This window comes from Rousettus aegyptiacus, unplaced genomic scaffold, assembly GCF_014176215.1.
Source record: "Rousettus aegyptiacus isolate mRouAeg1 unplaced genomic scaffold, mRouAeg1.p scaffold_m13_p_7, whole genome shotgun sequence".
Classification (NCBI taxonomy): Eukaryota; Metazoa; Chordata; class Mammalia; order Chiroptera; family Pteropodidae; genus Rousettus; species Rousettus aegyptiacus.
The window spans coordinates 76,240,095-76,259,118 of NW_023416310.1; the positions used below are offsets into that span (position 1 = coordinate 76,240,095).

At 59.0% G+C, this 19,024-nt stretch overlaps 2 protein-coding genes across 2 annotated transcripts in view; both read right to left on the reverse strand.

Annotated features, from left to right (window-relative positions):
- Positions 1–1,815: 1,815 nt before the first annotated feature.
- FOXI1 (forkhead box I1) lies at positions 1,816–5,477 on the reverse strand. The gene is made up of 2 exons (XM_016160165.2): positions 4,854–5,477; positions 1,816–3,385 (listed from the first exon to the last, which is right to left on the reverse strand). Exons 1-2 carry the CDS (start codon positions 5,431–5,433, stop codon positions 2,823–2,825), a joined length of 1,143 nt encoding a protein of 380 aa, XP_016015651.2. The 5' UTR covers positions 5,434–5,477; the 3' UTR covers positions 1,816–2,822.
- A 7,817-nt stretch (positions 5,478–13,294) lies between these two features.
- The window catches only part of DOCK2 (dedicator of cytokinesis 2), a 361,300-nt gene continuing 355,570 nt past the window's right edge, over positions 13,295–19,024 (reverse strand). Inside the window, exons 48-52 of the mRNA XM_016160161.2 lie at positions 18,857–18,984; positions 17,891–18,062; positions 16,846–16,966; positions 15,306–15,448; positions 13,295–13,873 (exon numbers count right to left, since the gene is read on the reverse strand). Coding sequence (XP_016015647.1) covers positions 13,811–13,873; positions 15,306–15,448; positions 16,846–16,966; positions 17,891–18,062; positions 18,857–18,984 — 627 coding nt within the window. The 3' untranslated portion in view covers positions 13,295–13,810. The remainder of the gene's footprint in view (positions 13,874–15,305; positions 15,449–16,845; positions 16,967–17,890; positions 18,063–18,856; positions 18,985–19,024) is intronic.

Genomic DNA, 19,024 nt, shown 5'->3' on the forward strand with positions numbered 1-19,024 from the left:
AAGTCCAGGTTGGGTTTGTGGAGGGAGGTGGTTTGAGGGTGAGTGTGTCAACCAGTGGTTTTGGAGACCTCTTTGCGTGAATTCACGTCTACCATCCTTTGGCTCCAGTCTTGCCTCCTCCAGGCAGCCTTCCCGGATTCTCTCCAACACACAGGAGGCCCTCTTCTCAGACCCTTTATGCTGTTGGGGACCATGTCTTCAACGCAATGCCAAACTGTTAGAGGCTAATGCATGCAATGCCACCCACAGTGGCGCACACAGAACAGTCCTCTTTCCTCCATCCCTTCCTCTCGCTCCCCTTTCCCTCCCTCTCTCCAGCTCTCGTTTCTTCTCAGAGGAAGAGAACCACAGGAAGAGAAGCCAACCCGTGGAAGCTGACCGCGGAGACCCCCTTGCCGGCCTGGGCCCCGCCCCCCTGCAGGTGAGCCAGGCACCGCTCGCCCCGCCCCGTGCATGGGTTCCTGGCCCCAACACCAGGAACTGCCTGTGCGTCGCCGGCGAGAGCTGGCAGGGTCTTTGTGTTGTTGGAGCCCTACGGACATTCCTATTGTTGCTCTGCCCACACGGTTCTGGGCTGGGCAGGCAGGGAGACTGGACAGTTGAGGACCTTGGCTCTAAATGGCCGTCGCCCTCCAGGGCGAGGCTTGTCACTCTTTGGAGCCCTCGGCCTACACCCATGGCAGCCGCGCCGTGGGGGAAGGGGTGGGCTTTAGGAGCCTGGAGATGCAGGGGCGCTTCGAGGAAATTTGGTGGCAGCAGGATCTAGTGTGACACAAAGGGACCTGCGTTTCAGCTCCGCCTGTGACCCCGCCCCCTGGCGGCATCTGGGGCGTCTTCCTCTCCCAGACTCAGGCTTCCTTTCCGTGCAGCAGGCATCAGCCTCCTCCGAGTTCTCTGAGGCTTTTCGTAGTCTGACACTGCGGCCCTTCGCCTCACCTCCCTCGGCCTCCACCACATCCACCTCCCTGGCCTGGAGAAGTCTGGCTCCCTGCAGCAAGGGGCTCCCCAGGAAAGGATCTGAGGGGGTACAGAAGGCCCCCGCTTTCTCTTCTAAGTTTTCCTGACTTTCTTCTCTCTCGCGGGGTGCTCCGGGCTGCCTGGCACTGGGCGCAGCAGACGAGAGTTTCAGACGTGACACTCACGGATCCCTATCCAGACCCTGGCTGTGTGTCCTTGACCAAGTTACAGAATCTCTCCCTCCAGGTCTCAGGTTTCTCACCTGCAAAATGGAGGGAATACTATTGATCGCACTGGAGTATTTTGAAGATTAAACGCAATAGGGCAGGTCGTGTCGTGACAGGGTGCCCGGCACATAGTAAACCTGCGGTGACAGCTTTATCCTTATTATTGTTATTGCTGCTGCTGGGACAGAGGGACCTCCAGGCCTGAGTGGGCAGCTTGGCGTGGCCTGTGTGGATGGCTGGGGGCCCCAGCTTGAGCCCCCTGCCTGCACTCCAACCAGAAGATGTTGTCCAGCTGCCCAGCATGCACTGCGCCGGCACCTGGCGAGTCACCTGCGTGCACCTGTGTGCACCTGCAGTGCAAATGGGCTCCTCTCATTCTCCTACCCCTGATCCCACCCCTGTTCGCTCCCCTCTTTTTCCTGGGGGCCTGCACCCTGTCTCCACACCAGTGTGGAGGAAAGAGCTTTGATACCCATACTGTCTCTGCCTCCTGTTCCAAGAGCCTTCAGCTCCAGGCCGTGACAGGAAAACTCACAAGGAAGGGAGACACACAGGTTTTTTGTTGTTGTTGTTGTTTTAATTAAAAAGAAAATAAGAAAACAAACAAACAAACAAAAAAACACTTTCCAGGATGTGCTGTGAGGCGAGCTCACAGGCATGTCAAGTATATACAAAAGCAAGAAAAATCCTAGGACCTGCAGGTGTGGAGCCCCGGGTGGCGGGAGAGGCCTCTCCACGGAGACTTCGTTTCTCAGGCGTTTATTTCTCCTGGGCCGCTAAAAAGGAAACGCGGTCCAGCCTTGTTTCTCTTGGAAGGCTCGGCCACCTCCAGCTCACTGGTCCGTGACGTGCACACAAGAAGCTGGACTTTGTGAGATTTCGCAGGTGGGTGGCGCCAGGGTGGGGGTTTGGGGGTGCATCACGCCTCTCCCTGCCCTGCCCAAGGTTTCGGGGGCTGGGGAAGAGATGTTCTCTGTGGGGAGAGGCTGGACACATGGCCCGGGCTTCTCTGCTTCAGTGGCAGCCGAAGGAGAACCCGCAGGTAAATTGGGAGCCACAGGATAAGGACCTGGGTCAGGGCAAGGCATGCGGGGGCTGGTGCTAAGTTTTGATGGGCAGCCAGAAGGCCGGGGATGTGCTCGTCCAATCCGCTTTCACACTGGCCCTCGTCAGCCACTCAATCAACTCCATCCCCGCCTCCACTGGCCCAGACTTTGGGGGTCCCACGAGACTCGGCTCCTGGCTGTGCCACTTACTAGTTTGTGTGACCCTGGGAAAGTTACGTAACTTCCTCGAGCCTCAGTTCCCTTGTCCGTTAGATGAGGAAGTTCATATGAACCCCACGAGGTAACTGGGAACAGTCGGTGCGATCATGCCCTCAAAAGCCGAGTACAGCTCCCGGCACACAGTAAGTGTTCAATAAATGGCCGCGTGTTTACTGTTATGCGGGCACCGAACTCCCACTGCGGCGTGGCTGGGTGTGTGTGTGTGGCAGCAGAAGGTCCACACAGGGCTCTGACAAAAGGCTGCATGTCTCTGCACCCCCCGCGTCTGTCTGTCGGGCAGTGCAGAGGTGTGGGGCCGCACCTCCACCACTCCCCCTCGGCCGTGTCCAGCCGGCTGGGGAGCTGTCCGGTTCTAGACCTCGGTGCCCTCCCTGGGGTAGAGGACGCTGCTGTTCGTGTTGACGCTGTTGTAGAAGTGAGGGCCGAACTGGTTGAGGACGGAGCCTCCATAGCCGAGAGTGTTGGCGGGCACGGGGTTGGCCCATTCGCCGGCCGGCCCGGGGCCGCCGAGGCTGGTGAGCGGCGTGTAGGAGCTGAAGTGCACCAGGTTCTGCCCCGCCTTGTCGGCGGGCTCGGCGGGGCTCAGTCCCGGCGCGGCCACGGGCACGGGGCGGCTGGCGGGGCCTGGCCCGCTCACGAAGGCGGTCATGGTGGAGAGGAAGCTGTTGAGGCACGGGGCAGGGGACGGCCGCTGCTCCGGGGAGCTGGTGGCGCCTGGGGAGCTGCTGTCCAAGATGTCCTGGGCGTCCGTGGCCTTGGGGCTGCCCGCCAGGAGGCCGCTCTCCGCCTTCTCTGAGGCCAAGGAGGCCCCCGCGCTGGAGGAAACATCCGACTTTCTCTTCCGCTTCCTGCGGAAATTCCCGTTGTCGAACATCTTCTCACAGTTGGGGTCCAGAGTCCAGTAATTCCCTTTGCCTGGCATGAAAGGAGAGAAGGTAAGTCCGAGGGACAGACAAGATGCTTTACTTCCGTTTCGCCTCCTTGTCCAAAGCTAAGAACAAAGGTAACAAACCCGGAAAGATGGAGAGCAAAAGTCAGAGACTGAGAAATGGAGAAATTGCCCAAACCCCTGGCCCCCTCGTGGCGGCGAGGCCCTTGGGGACCACGAGGCAGAGGCATGAGCCACGAAGGCATCCGCAGTGCGGGTCTCTTTAAGAAGTTCCAGGGGAACAGAGGGGGGGTGATGTGTTCACCGCTGGGGTGAAAGAAAACTCAGGAAAAAATTTGGGGCTCCTTAAACGTCCAGGGCACGGAGTCCAGAGGCGGACTTGAGTCTCGGCGTTGCTCCTCTCTGGCCGAGGGATTTGGGGCGAGCCTCAGTTTCCCAGCCTGAGAAGTGGACCCGGGGTGCCCGTCCCCTCTTGCCGAGGCCGACTGTGGGCAGGACAGATGCTGGACACGTGGAAGGGCATTGTAACTGCGCGGTCTGTCCTGAGGTCAGGCCAGAAAGCCGTCTGCCATTGCCTCAGTCTCTCGGCCTGAGGGTAAGACCAGCTACTGGATGAGAAGAGACAGAGAAGGGACGAATCATCCTGCCCTCGTGCGCCCCTAGGCGGGCGGAGATGGGATTCTCTGCCCCGGGTGCTGGCTTCCTGTGGTGGAACAGGGATGGACCTTAATTCTGCAAAGTGGAGAAGTGAGGACTTAACATATTGCCCTCTGCGCATCTCCGTATTTCAGAAATTCAGGAGGAGTTCACAGCCTTGGCGCCAGATTCCTCCGCTGGGATCCACGTTCCGGTGCTGTCATTTCCTCCGCGGCCCCGCCCCCCGGCCTGTTATTTTCCTTATCTGTAGAATGGGTCTCCTAAAATCTACCCTGCAGGGGCGGTTAAAGGAGGGACGGTACCCAGGGCGGGCGGCGCGAGGTGGCCCTCAGTGGGTGCTCGACGAACACCCCATCCCCTCCCAGCAGCCCTGGGGTGCACCTGGGCCTTTAGTCCCCGCCCCCCACCATGACCTTCTGAGCAGGGCGTGGGGGGGGGGCGGGGTTCAGATGGACCACTCTCCCCACTGCAGAGCAGGTGGCCCATGTCATCACCAAACGCCTTGCATGCTTCACCCCGTGACCCCAGCCACATGACTGCGGAGGGGACACTATCACCATTCCCGAGTTTCAGATGGGGAAACTGAGGCTCGGAGCTCTGACCAGTCCCAGGTCGCTGAGTGGTCAGCGGCCCAGGCAGGATGGAAACCCAAATCCGCCTCCAGGGCCCACGTTCCGTCCACTGCTGGCTCCCCTCAGCCCGCGTCTCGGGGGCTCTTTCCCGAGCGAGGTGTGGGGGGGCGCGGGATGAGGGGACCCTCCGGGGGAGGCCCCCGTCCAGCACGCGGAGGGCTTGCGCGGCCCCCCGCCCCGCCCCGCCCCCGCGCCGGGACCTTACCCGGGTCGTCCTCGTCGCGGGGCACCTTCTTGAAGCAGTCGTTGAGCGACAGGTTGTGGCGGATGGAGTTCTGCCAGCCGGCCTTGCTCTTGTTGTAGAAGGGGAAGTTGTCGGCCACGTACTGGTAGATCTGGCTGAGGGTGAGGCGCTTGTCGGGCGCCCCATGGATGGCCATGGCGATGAGCGCCGAGTAGGAGTAGGGGGGCCGCACCAGCTTCATCAGCTCCTCCTGCGACGGGATGGGCAGCCAGCCCAGGTCACCGCCCCCCAGCCCGGGCACGCTGGGCAGCAGCTGCCTCTGCACGCCGCCGTAGGCCTGGGGCAGGAAGGGGCTGGCGTTGGGGCCGGGCAGGTAGGGCGGCGGGGTCATGGCCTGCCCGTTTAGCCAGAGGTAGGGGTTGGGGGTGGCCCCGTACTCGCCGCCCCCCTCGAAAGAGGGGGGCCGCTGAGGGCTGGGCACGCCCTGGGGGTGGAAGAAGTTCTCGTAGTAAAGGTTCATCTCGGGGGGCTCCTGGCCGATGCTGGGGAACTGGGGGCTGCAGCGAGGCGGCGAGGGGGCCGGCAGGTCGAAGGAGCTCATGCTGGGGCTGCGCTCAGGGAGCCACCTGCCTGCCACCTGCACGGGGGAGCTGTCCCTGCAGGTGCTCGGCCTGCCCCAGCCTCTGACTTATACCCCTCAGGGCTTGGCTGGCGGCCCCACCCAGGGGCGGCCACCGCGGCGGACCCGCCCCCCTGTCCTCCGGCAGCCACCGGCCAACCCAGGGGAATGTTCCTGCCGGCCGCATCAGGTCCCGCTAATGACGCTGGGGCCGCCATGCGAACGTCCATTTCCTCTTGCGTGCCTGCGTCCTCCTCTCTGTTCCGTCTGTATGCCCCTCGCCCCGTCTGCCCCTTTCCTCCTCCCTCCTCCTCACGTCCCCCCACACTCCTCTCCCTCCTCCTCTCTGTGCAGCCGCCCTCTGCCCGGCTTGGTTTCTTCCATTCCTTCTCCCACATTCTCTTTCCCTTCTCACCTCTCGATGTCTTTCTCTCTCCCTTTTCCTCCTGCTTTTCTCCGTGGGGGGCTCCGCGTCTCCCCCCTGGTGCTCTCGGAGTCTGTGCCTCGCCTCTGGTTCCGCGCCCTCTCGCTCCGGGCCTCCCTCCCTGCCTCACGCCCCCTCTGCATCTCTTTCCCGTCCCTCTGTCCTGTCGTCCTTCCCACTCAGCCCCTCATTCTCTGCCTCTCACCCAGACTGGCTGGGACTCTTTATCAAGGGGCCACATTTTTTGGTGTTTTGAGGTGAAGACACACTTTCCGGAGTTTCCAGGAAAGAACATGGCCCTGGAGAATCAGGACAGCAGACAAGGAAGATGACAGTTACAGATGACCTCCCGCCACGTGCACGCTCACATTGCACACTCGCGCACATGCACACATCCACACACATCCACACACACACACACGCATGTGCACATACTCGCACACATGCACACACACAATGTATGCACACATGCACACACATCTGCACACACACACCATCTGCACACATGCACACTCACACACATGCACACACTCACATGCATGCATCACACATGCACACACATGCACGCACACACTTACACACATCCACACATGCACATGCTCACACATGTATTACATACATGCATGTGCACACACTCACACACCTGCACATGCGTGCGCACATGCACCACTTACACACACCCACACACACGCACACACCCACACACACGCATGCACACATTTTGCACACGCACGCACGCACACATGCATACTGCGGGCAGGCAGCGAATGGGCTCTGCACAAGGCCTGGGGACTATTCCACAGGAGCTGCAAGGGTCAAGAAATGAGGGAACGTGGGCCAGGTCAAGCCTCTCCCGGCGAGGCAGGCTGCGGCTCCTTATCTGATCAAAGCCCTTTCATGTTTCAGCTCGCAGAGGCCCGAGAGCCAGGCCAGGAGGGCCCCCCCCCCCACTGCGCGAGGCCCCTCTCCCACCTCTGCCTCAGGCTTCTCTTTACTCTGCCACCAGCCCCTCCCCTTTCTGGGCTCCATTCTCTGTGTGCAGCTTGGACATGACTTGTCCCAGCCTCCTGTCATCCCAGGACAGGCCCTCAGCTTGGCAGATGCGTGGCGGTCCCCTGCCAGAGGTCAGGCAGCTGTCCTCTGGACAGGCTCTTGTAGCGGCCTGAGACTTCAGTCCGGGGCCAGCGGGTTGGAGAGGAGTTCCAGCAGCGCCTCTGGTCACCACTCCCCTCCCGCGCTCTCCCCTCCATTAAATCCTCGCCTCACGACTTCTCACTTCCCTCGGACACCTCATGTTCACTCCCTCCATCATGGCCTGTCTTTGCAACTGAAGAAGGAGGTCGCTTACTGTCCCAGCAGGAGGAGTGTCCCAGGGCGTCCCCCCACGGTCTCGCTGCTCTCCTCTATGGCTGCATCGGGGGACCCGGGGAAGCCTCGGTGGTGTGGAGCGAATGTCCTTGGCAGTATCTTGGTGCCCAGAGGATGATTTGGGTAACTGGGTGCGGAACCACCTGTCCCCCCATGGAACAGCCAATGAAGGGTGACGCCGAAAGGACCCGATGGCACTTTCTTTCCAAAGAGTAAAGCAGAGAAGCCACATTGTTGTTCAGAATATCCCTCTGAGGCTCAAAGCACATAACGTCTGAGCCCAACACAGACCAGAGCCTGCGGTTCACCTGGCAACTCCATTCTGATCATGGATCCCACAGAATTAAACAGAGCAAAATGAGCCACAGGGCTGTCCACCACTGCATCACTTAGAGTCATACCGAACTGCCACCAACCCAAACATCCACCAAGAGGGGATTGGCTAAATGCAACTCAGGTTGTCCAAGTGATGTGATGTTATGCAGCTATGAAAAAATAGATCATAGAATATTTGGTGATGTGGAAAGATGTTCATGTTCTAATAATATTACTCAGAAAAACAGATTGCAAAATATTATAATCTGGGGGAAATAAAAATATATATTTATACATGTGTATGAAATATGTAAATATAAATACCAAACTGTCAATTATGATTTCTGCATGGAGAATCGAATGTCATTTTCGTCGTCGTTTTTCTGTAGTTTCTGATGTAAACGATTAGAGAGCGGCAAACACACAGGTGACTTGCTTTTGGGTTCAACGTAAAAGGCCAGCAAGAAGCAGTGCAGAGATAAAGCCGACACGGGTTCCGAGGTCAGGGGGACCCCGGTTCAATTCCCAGCTCTGCCGCCGGATGACTGTGCAAATCCCGACACGTGGTTTACCTTTTTTTTTTTGACCTCGGGTTTCTCAGGTGAAAATGGGAAGGATGCCACGGCAAAACTCATGTGGTCGCTGTGAGCGTTCACCCAGGGAGCGATGTCACGCGTGTGAGTCATTTCACATGGGGTGCAGAGGCGCACTCAAAGAATACTAGGTGTTATAGGACAGTCAATACGCCCGAGGTACGTGCCTTCCATCCCTGAGTTCGCACCTTATGAAGCAATTGTTCCCTTTGAGCTGGCTGTGCGCGGGGGCGGTGTGGCAGGCGGGTCACAGGGTAGGAAGGGAGAGGGGACAGTCGGTGCAGACACTGTGCGGAGGGACCCTGCCATCTGCAGCTGCCGGGCAGAGAGGCCCTGAGCCGCATGACAAGTTCACGGCTGAGCAGGGTCAGGACCTGGTCTTCCGGCCCCTACTTCTGCCCTTTGCAAATTGCTGGGGTCTCCTTCCTTAGAGATGCTGTTTGAGGAACGCTCACCTGAGTCTCCCTGTCACACCTGGGCCCTGGTTCTCTCTCCTAGGGACCAGAAAAAACGTGCCCTGTCTTAGGAGAGGTCTTGCCCATGTGGAGCCTCTGGCCCCCAGCATGTCACCACAGGGTCGCACCATTCCCGATTTTCATGAGCACCTCGGGTGCAGTTCTCGGGTGGGTGAGGGGAGCGGCCTGCCCCAACCCCCAGGGCAGGTTAGGCAGTTACAGCCCAGGAGCCCCCTGGCCAGTCCCAGAGCCCCCGAGCGGGGGGGGGGGGAATCAAATGTCTCTATAAATGAGGGTCTTTTTGTGGATGGAATTATTTTAGGCTTTTTGAAATATCCCAGAAGGAGAAATCCAAACCTGAAAAGGTTTCCTGTCGATCGACAACAGCGAACAAAACCAAAAGTTGGGAGAAGGGGCCGAGCCTGCCTGGAGAACGTGGGGGCTGCGGTTTGTACCGCACACGCCCGAAGGGCCTCCGGGAGTGAGAAAGACCCCGTCTTCTGAAGCTCAAATTGGGATGCTTTGGACATGGAAATATGGGCTCCGAGGTCTGGGGGAGCTGGGCTTCCATTCCTGCCTTCGCTGTGTGGGAGCCGTGAGATCGTGGCCACGTCTCGCCATCTCACAAGGCCTCGGCTTCCTTGTTTATTAAATGAGGCTGCAGGTAGGACCTACTTTATGCGAATCTTGCAGGAAAACGTGATGCGATGTCTGTGAAGTGTAGAGCCCAGGATCTGGCAAAAGCGGCCGGTGACGAGGGTGACGATGGTGAATGCGGGGTCCCAGGGGCCGGGAGGTGCTCTCTGGGCGGGGGGCCAGCTTCTATCCTCCTCCGGCCAACGTTTCCCATTTTCCCTCACCTTGGGAAGGTCTCGCTCTTTGGGGGTGAGAGGAAAGGCCTGCCGCTGCCCCCGGGTGCTGAGCTGGACGCATTGTCAGGTCTGGAAGGCCATGCTGGCTCAAGGCCTAAAAAAGGGTGAACATGCCCAGGCCTGCACCCAGACCACGGCCGGCCGGGGCCACCGCCGGGGCTGGAGGATCCAGCGTGGAGCAGGCAGAGTGGAGAGGAAGAACCAGAGACGAGAGAGGCAGACGGTGTCCGAATCGGCTGCTGCGGCATCACGGGCCCGAGCAGGGAGCAGGGGGCTCAGGCTCTGAGACAGTCGGAGGGTCTTAGTTCAAACTCTACCCCTTAATGGAGCACTAGAATGACTCATAGAGCAGCCCATGGTTCTGGGCCTCAGTTTCCTCATCTGTAAAACGGGGAAGCGCAATGCCCTCTGAGGGGTGCTTTGAGGACTAAGTGCCAGGCCGAGCATGTGCTCGGTGAACGTCAGCTCTCATGGGGGACCCGGGAGCCCGAGGAGAGGGGAGAGGCCGGCGGTCCCCAGCCGGGGCTGCCTCACCCCCAGGCTCATGGCCCCTGCCCACCCTTCCCCTGTGGTAGGGGTCTGACTTCTCGGGTTCTTCTCCTTTCTACACACAAATGCCTACTAAGTGCCAGGGGTTCCGGGAGCCTGTCACATGGAGAGGGGCTGGGCTGGGGGATCAGGAATTTAGGATGAAATGGCCTCCAGCTTAAACTTTCTATGCCAGGTCCCCAATCTGTAAAATGGGGATAAGAAGTCACAGTTTTTCTACTACTGCCAGAAATAGTTCTCTGTGAACGGCCGTGAGCTGTTATCCGGGCCTCCTGTCCTCCTGAGCAGTGTTCACAAGATCTGCCTCAGTGCTCTGGGGCCTGCCGTCGTGCTGGCTTCTCGGTCCCCCGTGCCGGCTTCCAGGGTGTCCTCAGAGCTGTGGGCCAGGCTGCAGGGCTCTGTGCCGCTTTTTGCGGCTGGTTGAGCTGGAGATAAGTAGACCAATGGCGCCCTCTCGTGGCCATCTCTTTAAAAGCAGGGACCGGCTCAAAGACTGGATGACGTTTCAGGGCAGGCCAAAGGTTTTCGGGTCCCTATAAGAGGCATTCCCAAGAGGAACTGCAGCTTCAAGGAGGAAATGAACTCCTTAGAGAAACACATATCTTAGCGCCACCGTGATGGAAATCGTGGGAACTGGGTTGGCAATGGGGCACAATGTCTTAGAAGGCTTACGAGGCGGGTGGCTGGGCCGGCCTGATTCAAACCTGCGCCTCGAGTGCCTCGATGTTGTTTAACCGCGGGTCTCTGTTCGCTCATCCGAGGGTGGGACGAGGATGGAAGCAGAGGCGCCTCCTCCAAGGGCTGTGGCAGGGAGCGAAGGGCACGGGGCGAGAAGGGCCTCTGGAGTGCGGCTTGGCCGGTCTCGTTCCTCCTCCATTTATTCAGCACATTCGAATCGGCTGTGTTCGCAGTAGCAGTTCTGGGGTATGCGGGACGAGGTCACAGTCGCACAGCGTGGAGGCCCACGCCTCGCGATCTTGCCATCTCTGTGCCGGGCATGTCATCTGATTTCCTTACACGTTCTCAAGTGGCACTCCCTTCACACGCCACCCCCCCCCCCCCCAACGCACACACACACCACCACCAAAGCAGGGGCTTCTCGCCTTTGCCTGAGGATCTGTTTCCTTGGGAACTAGAGCTATGACAGGAAGGCAGAGGGCCCAGGGTTCAGAGGGAGCAGCAAACAGATGTGTTCCGTGTAAGGATGCCTGGAGGGCAGAGGTGGCCTGGTTTCAGATGCTCGGAAGGCCCTCCGTGACTCTAAATTTCTCTCCTACTTAAGCCTTAACGTATGGAAAAAAGGAAACTTCAACTCCACACTGGAGATAAAGCTAAAAAAAAAAAAAAAAAAAGAGGGAACTGTGTGGTGCCCTAGATCGCACTAAAGTGTGAATGGCAGATATCAGCTCTGTCTCAAAGGCAGAGGGAGGGAGAACACAAAGTGAGGTCTTCAGGTGCTTGAAGAGAGGGTGAGGCAGTGCCACCGAGGGGAGATTACCTGAAAGAAAACCAGAGTAGGGTCCCTTAACTCTTAAAATGAGAGAATTGGATGAAATGATCTCCAAGGGTTCCTGAAAACTCTACATCAGGAAAGGAAGAGATACGTCCGGCAGATCCTTCCTCCGTCCCCACCTCGCCGCCTCCCGGCCCCCCTCGCTGGGAGTGCTGAAGGCAAATATGCACTTTTCCCTGACCTTGCCAGCTGGTTTTGGATAGACCTTGCTTACAATAAGAGAATCAGCAGCGGCACAAGCAGATCTGTGCTGGACATCTAGCCCGGCCCCCTCCTTTTCCCTGGGTGCCATCACTGGCATTGCGGGAGAAACTTTCCAAAGGGGCATGGGATATGCAGAGTCTGACATGGAGCTGAGGTCAAAGGCAGAAAGTGAACGAGGCTAGAAGTGGACAGAGCTGGCTGTGCCCCTCACTAGCCGGGTGACAAGGGCCCGTGGCAAACTCCCCAAGCCTGGGTTTTCCCATCGGTGTCGGTGGGATCCCCCTGGACTGGTTCGGTGATTGGAGGAAAGGATGCGTGATCTACGTGGCTGGAAAATGACTGGAAAATGACATCTATGTTATTATTGTTTGTTATCGCTGTGACTACTGGCATTGTCGTTCTGTGTGACCGGAGCGCCGCAATTGTCCTGACAAAGTGCCAAGTGAGCCACCAATGTGATGACAGTCCTAATTAAAATAAGAGTCAACCACAAGTTTCACTTTTTGCTCCGTTTCTATGGGAAAAGGGGGAATAGCCCAGGTCCCTACGGACCTAATAAAAAACAGACAGTACTGATATTTTTCAGAAAACAGAACTTGGAACTATTATTACCACATGCTTTTGAGTGAGATCAGACTTAGGAAAGGCTTAGAGGTTAAAGCAGACTTTCCCAGGACGTAGCGATGGTCTCCGAATCTGGGTGTTTTGCAAGAGAAATGGCCTCTGCGGTTTCAAGGCACAGGATCTATCTGCTTTCTGCCGTTGTGGGGAGAGGGGGAACCATATCGGGTCCTTGCTGAGATTTTTCCCACCGCTAGCTGGAAGGACAGACATTTTAAGGTCGATTAAACATTGGGGTTTTGTTAGTTTGGATTGAAAGAAAAAGCTGCTCCGACCTCTAACCTGGAGAGGAAAAGGGCAGAATGGGAACGACAGATACGGTAAGGGACCCGCGCTCCGAGGGCCACGCCCCCAGCCCGGGCACGTGACGGCGGGGCGTGGGGCGGGGCGGGGCGTGGGGCGGGGCGGGGCGGCACCCAGCTGCCCAGCCTCGTGGGGAGGCTCCTCTGCCCACGGGCACTGTCCTTGCTCCTTTGACAAGTGATTCAGCCAGATTCCAAGCCTGGGAATTCTTCCAAGAAGAGCCACCACCTCTGACCTGGTGATGACTCCAACTGGGCCATCATTCACCCCCTCTCAGCCTTCTCTTTTCCTAACTCAAGCATTTGGCTGGGAGGCTCTGCCATTTCTTTCTGGAGGGGAGACAGGTGTATGAATCCACCACGCAGGTCACACCAGGAAGATTCTAGAGGACTTTCCCGGCATCTGTACACCCCAGTATTTAGCCCCTAAGGAGCTGGAGCCCTGGAGGAGATTCTGGGGGGCAGCGTGAGCCAGGAGGGCAGGTCTGGCGTTGGGACAGGCTAGAGCCAGACCGTCACCAACACCGTGGGCCCTGGGCCTTCCTGCCTCCCTGACGGTCTCTAGGGGCCACCTGCCCAGTCGTGGGGCTCAGGCATCCCAGTGACTTCGGAATTACACAACAAGGCTAACTTGAACCACAGAACCACGTTTTTATTGTCAGTAAGAAACAGCAACACTTTGGAGATGATCAGCTGGGAAAAAACTAGTTGTATTAAAAAATGTGAAGTACCACACTGTTAACCAAAAATAAAATAAAAGACTATTTAAAAGGCTTTTCTATGAAGGGCTAGGACTTAGAAATGACACGAAAACACAGCTCCTTCTGCCTGAGAAGCCGGGTTGTAACGGGTGGGCCCCGGGCGCGAGGCGCGCACACGGCGGAAGCGACCACGCGGGCTCCTCCGCAGCCACGCATCCGGGGCGGGGCGGGGCGTCCTCACCCACCACCGGGGTCGCTTGTCCGCAGTGACGCTGGTCTGCTACCAGTCAAGTTCTGGGGCCTGGACCAGCCTGCCTCCTCTGTCCGAGTGAAGGCAGCCGACGGGAGGTCCCCCTGTTCTTTGAGGCATCGATGTCCCACGGTCCCTCTGCTGGAAACGCCCGTCCCCGGCTCCCCGCGCGCAGGCCTGGTCAGCGGCGGCTCACAGGTCAGAGGACAGTGCGTCCGGGGTCTGCTTGCCCTCTTCGGCAGATTTGCTGGCCAGCTTTATGGAAACAGAGAAAAAACAGCACAACCTCGAGATGGGGTTCTCGCATGCACCCAGGCGGGCTCCGCAGTTCCAACCACGAGGACTCTAAACGGGCCCCTGCCCAAAGTCCCGTGAACGTGGCCGCCCTGACCTTGCGTGTGGCCAGACCGGCAGGACCCCCGATGGTTAGAGCACGGCCTGCTCCGCGCACTCGTGGGCTTGGACGAGCCATGCGGGAGCCTTACGAAGCCCGTGCAGGGCGCGCGGGGCGGGACAACGTTTGGACGCGCTGAGCGCGGGGCCCACTCGCTGCCCTTGCGACTCTTATCACAGCGGCAGAGTTCTGGTCAATAACGCCTTGAGGATCCGAAGTGTCAACGGTTCCTTCTTTATTTTGAGCAAAGACTGACAAGTGACAATAGCAGATGGCACCTGAACAGTCAGGACTGGGAAACTAACTTTTAATTAGTAGGATTTTGCGATATGAGTTGAATAGGAAAACGCTTCCAAAAAATTACAAAGTGCTTTCAGCTTCCAAAGCAGCTGCCTGTCATGGCTGATGGGCCAAAAAGGGGCGATCCAGGCAAAAGACAGTTATAGGCCCCGAGTCCCATGGCCCCCCACTCTTCCCCCCCTGCCCCGCACAGCCATGAGGCACACTCCCACCCCGCTGGGGTCAACGTGCTCAGAGGCGAGGCCAGGGCCCAAGTGGAGAACTGCAGTCTGGCACTGCTGGCTAGTGTCCCAATGCTGGGGCCCCTACCCACACCTCCCCAGCGACCACGCTGTGTGTGCGCGTGCGGGTATATGCATGTGTGTATGTGCATGTGTGTGCATGTGTATACATGAATGTGCATGTGTATGTGTGCACATGCACGTGCACGTGTGTGCATGTGCACGTGTGCATGCATTGCACACATGCATGCATGTGTGTGCATGTGCACACACGAATGTGCATGTGTGTGCGCATGCATGCGCGCGTGCACCTGTGCATGCATGAATGTGTGCGCACATGCATGTGCAGGTGTGGGCACATGTGTGCGTGCATCGCACGTGCATGCACATGCGTGTGCATGTGTCTGCATATGTGTATGCATGAAGGTGTGTATGTGCACATGCATGTGCAGGTGTGTGCAGGTGTGTGTGCATGTACGTGCGTGCATGCGTTGCATGTGTGCATGCATGCGCATGTGTGTGCACATGCGCATGTATGAATGTGTGTGCACATGCATGTGCAGGTGTGTGCGCGTGTGTGCATGCACATGTGTGCGTGCATTGCATGTGTGCATGTGTGTGTATGCATGGATGTGTGCATGTATGTGTGCACATGCATGTGCATGTGTGTGTGCATGTGCGTGCGTGTATGTGCGTGCCCGCACACACTCCTAACACACCCCGTTTTCTCTTCTCTCTGCATCGCCCTGTCCCCATTCGCCCCGGCTCTCACCATCGTCTTGAAGAACTGATTTACTTTCTTCCGTTTGAGCGTCTTCTTGTCACCTTCTGAGAAGGCGAGAAAGGTCTGGCTGAGGCGGGGGGAAGAGTTGGTGTCGTCTGCCCCGAGCACACCTGCCACGGAGAGCGTGAGGGCTGGAAGGAGAGCGAGAGCTGGTGTGAGTGTGGGGCATGGAAGGAGAGCCAGAGAGGCGGTGTCGGGGGGCAGGACGGGTGACTTGGGAGAGGCAGGTGGGTGACAGGCGGAGGGGCAGATCCCGGGAGAGCAGGCCCAGGTCTCCGGTGGGGGGCGGGAGGCCATGTCGTGAGGCTGCTGAAGCCTCTGGGGGGAGGCTTGCCGACCCCACAGACGGCCACCTGCCTTCGGACCCCCTTAAGGCTCCTCTGAGGGCTTCTGAGCGGGAAAAGGGGGTGCTGAGGCAGCGGAAGCCCAGCCTCCGGGGCCCCAACGTCAACACGAGCACACTGCCCTTCACCTTCCGACGCCAGGGACCTGAAGGCGGGGGCCAGTGGGGAGAGCTGGCGGTTGTGGCCCCCAGCTGGGGGTCACCTGGCCCTGAAAAATCAGCTGCCTCTTGACCCTCGGCTTTGACATTGGCCAATGGGGGTAGAATACAGGCCTCCCGGGCGCTGTGAGGCCTACTGAGGTGGGGGTGTAACAGCTGGGTCCACGGGCAAACAGCACCCCCCTGTGGGGGTTCTCCTGCCTGGTGTCGTGGGCTGCGGGTGGGGGCCCGGCTCGGGGACAGAGGGACGGGTCTGAACTGCGCCTCTGCCACTCACTAGCGCCTCAGTTTCCTCATCCGTACAATGGGGCTAATGACATTATCTACTTCCTGGGTAGGCGCTGAAGGGTAACTGAAGTAATGCAGGAGAAGCAGTTCGCACAGGGCCCGGCGCTGGCCACCACGCGGGACGTGGCCGGCGCCTCGCTCGCCGAGTTCCGGGGGCGGCATCGGTCCACCTCGCTCCTCTCTGCCCTGGCCCTTGGCACAGAGCCCGGCACGGAGTGGCAGATGCTACCTGCCAGGTGGAGCACACTCAGGTGCACCACGTCCCCAGCTAGGGCCTCAGCTTCCCCCTCTGTGAATTAGAAATTGTCACGTGTGCGCTGGTGACCTCACCAGACAGTGACTGATTGGCGGGGGGACTAGGCAGCACTGGGCGTAAACTCCCTGCAACTGTAAGATGTGGTGGCAAGTTTTGCAAGTCCCAGAAATAGTCTTCTAGGTCCAAAAAGAAAACATGGGCTCAGGGACATATCAGAGGCAGACTCCTGGCCCTTGGAGGCCCGGCTAATTGGGAACACAGGGCTGCCTGGTGTGACGGATGGATTCCCAGTGAATCCTGAGGTCCGGGGTGACAGCAGGCCTTCACCCCGACTCCGGTGGAACTTGGGGACAGCTCGGAAGACAAGGTGGCTCTGAGCAGAGCCTTTTGTCCCCACTTCGTATAGACACCCATTCACCAGCCCCGAGCCGGTGGCCAGAACGAGCCCTGTACCTCCATGCTGGTGGGAGCAGGGCACGTACCTGGGATGGTGGGCATGGACTGGCTGGCAAAACTCATCTGAGAGAGGACGGACACCCTGGGGGGGACGGCCGCGTGCTCCGAGAGGTTGGTGTCACTCATGAACTCGTGCTTCCTGGAAAGCTGCATGAACACACCACACACACACACACACACACACACACACAGACTTAGCATGAGGCAGCTCTGGACCTGAAAAGTTGCTGACGAGGCTTGGCGGGCCTCTGCAGAGCCAGCTCCAAGTTCGTTTACTCCGCTTTCTATCATCCCACGCCAGCCTCCCGTGTGCGCTTGCACAGGTTGCACACTATACAACCATGGGGTGGAGGGGGACGGCGCTCATCCCGGCTGTCACAGGAGTGATGCCCCCCAGAATGGGGAAACACAGGCTCTTATGTCCTGCCTTCTTCCCTGGCAAGAGCAGCATCTGAGGCCGCCTGGGAAGTCTGCAGAGGATCCTTTCTTCACGGGAGGGGGTGTAACTCATCTGGCCCCTTGCCCTTTCGCCTGGCGCCCCTTCCTTGCCAGGACAGTTAATCGCCCTCCCTGTCCAAGGGCATCTTGGACAAACCTCTCTGTCAGGAGGAAGCTAGGATTTAAACCCAGTGGCACCAAATCTCACACTAAATAGTTATTTGTCTATCAGATGAAAACTCAAAGTCAGGGCGGTGAGATTTTCATCTCTGCATCCCTGGCTGGGCTCCCGCTCCACGGATGTCAGTGGTCAGATGGCCCTGGGGACTGGGGGGACAGAGGGCGGGAGAGGCGGCAACGCCGGCCCAGCACCCCGGGGTGGGGTGAGTGGGGGGACTGCTCTCCTTTTCAGTGGGTGCAACAGGCAGCTTCTCCCAGCCTCGCAAAGCCCTGTGCGGTGGCAGAAAAGTCACACACAGGCCGGAGTCCAGCGGCCTTGGAGCAAATCCCAGCTCTGTCGTGTCCAGGCTGCATGGGCGCCAGCGGGCACGTCGCCCCGTCCTCAGACACCCGCGGTCACAGCCGCCTGGCCGTGAGGGGGCGGCTTACGCGGCGCCCGCCTCCGCTGCTCACCCGCTTCAGGTCGGACTCGGCCGCCGCCTTCTCGTCCGCGAACACCACGCTGCTCCTCTTGGCCCTCTTCTTGGACCGCCTCAGCTTGACCTCCGGCAGCGTGCTCCCCGGGCAGATCGGCAACTCGTGCTCCACCTTCGGCGTCCTGGGGGGCGCCACTTCCAGGTCGAAGCTGAAGGGCGAGAGGGACAGCAGCAGAAGCCACAGTTAGAGCTTCGGTGGGACCGCCCCACAGGGACCCAGGCCGGCCGAGCCGCCGCCACAGGGCGGGGCGTAGATCGGCCGACCTGGCAGCGCCTGGGAGCCACCTGCTTAATTGAGACTGGTGTTGAGATGAGAAAAGTGGTGAAGAATGTGGATCTGGATTCGAATTCAGGCCCTGCCGCTTTCTAGCTGAATGACACTGGGCAAGTCACTCGACCTCTCTGAGCCATTACTTCCTTTTCAGTAAGTGAGGGTGTTGGCAGCACCTTGCAGAGTGAGGACCCCCTCCCATACTCTCGGCCCGGGGAGCAGAGGGCCCCAGGACGGTGGAAGCGGGGGGCTCTCCACGGGATGATGGGAAGGGGACCGTGACAGAGCTCGGGAGGGCGCAGGGGGACAAGCTCTGCGATGGGGAGTGGGAGGCACAGGCCCCCGCAGAGGTGAGAAGATTCTAGACTGAAGCAGGCTCTGTGGGGAGCGTGGTCTGGTCGACGGCGGTCACTGGATAGGGGGCCTGCGGGCTGTGGCAGGTCTTGCAGGGTCCTGAGGAAAAGCCACCTTGTCTCAGGCCTCGAATGACCCTTTCGTGACGGCGCGAGGATGGCAGCCTCATGAGGTGGTTGTGAGGGTTTCGGTGAGGTGCCGGTGGGGAAAGGCTTTCAAACCAAAGCACAGAAAGGCTGGGGATATGGTGGCCCGGGGCTTTGCGGAGGCCTGGGCCGAGGGCAGGGGTGCGGGGCTGCCCTGGGCGGGGGGACTGACCTCTCAGAGGTCGCCTTGTTGGGGGTGCTGCAGTCGGAGTTCATGGACGCCATAGAGATGATAGACATCTGCCTGTAGGAACGCAGCATCGACCGGGGGCGGCCCACGCGCCTGTCCTCGAAGTCGGGCTGCGAGTGCGGAGAATGCAATGGTTAGCGGCCGGGCCCC

What these genes read in the sequence shown, in the direction of transcription:
- FOXI1 (XM_016160165.2), bottom strand. Translation starts at nt 5,433, where the DNA reads ATGAGCTCCTTCGACCTGCCGGCCCCCTCGCCGCCTCGCTGCAGCCCC. An exon ending in CCGCGACGAGGACGACCCGG is followed by an intron (nt 3,386 to 4,853) that starts GTAAGGTCCCGG and finishes CTTTCATGCCAG; the next exon opens with GCAAAGGGAATTACTGGACT.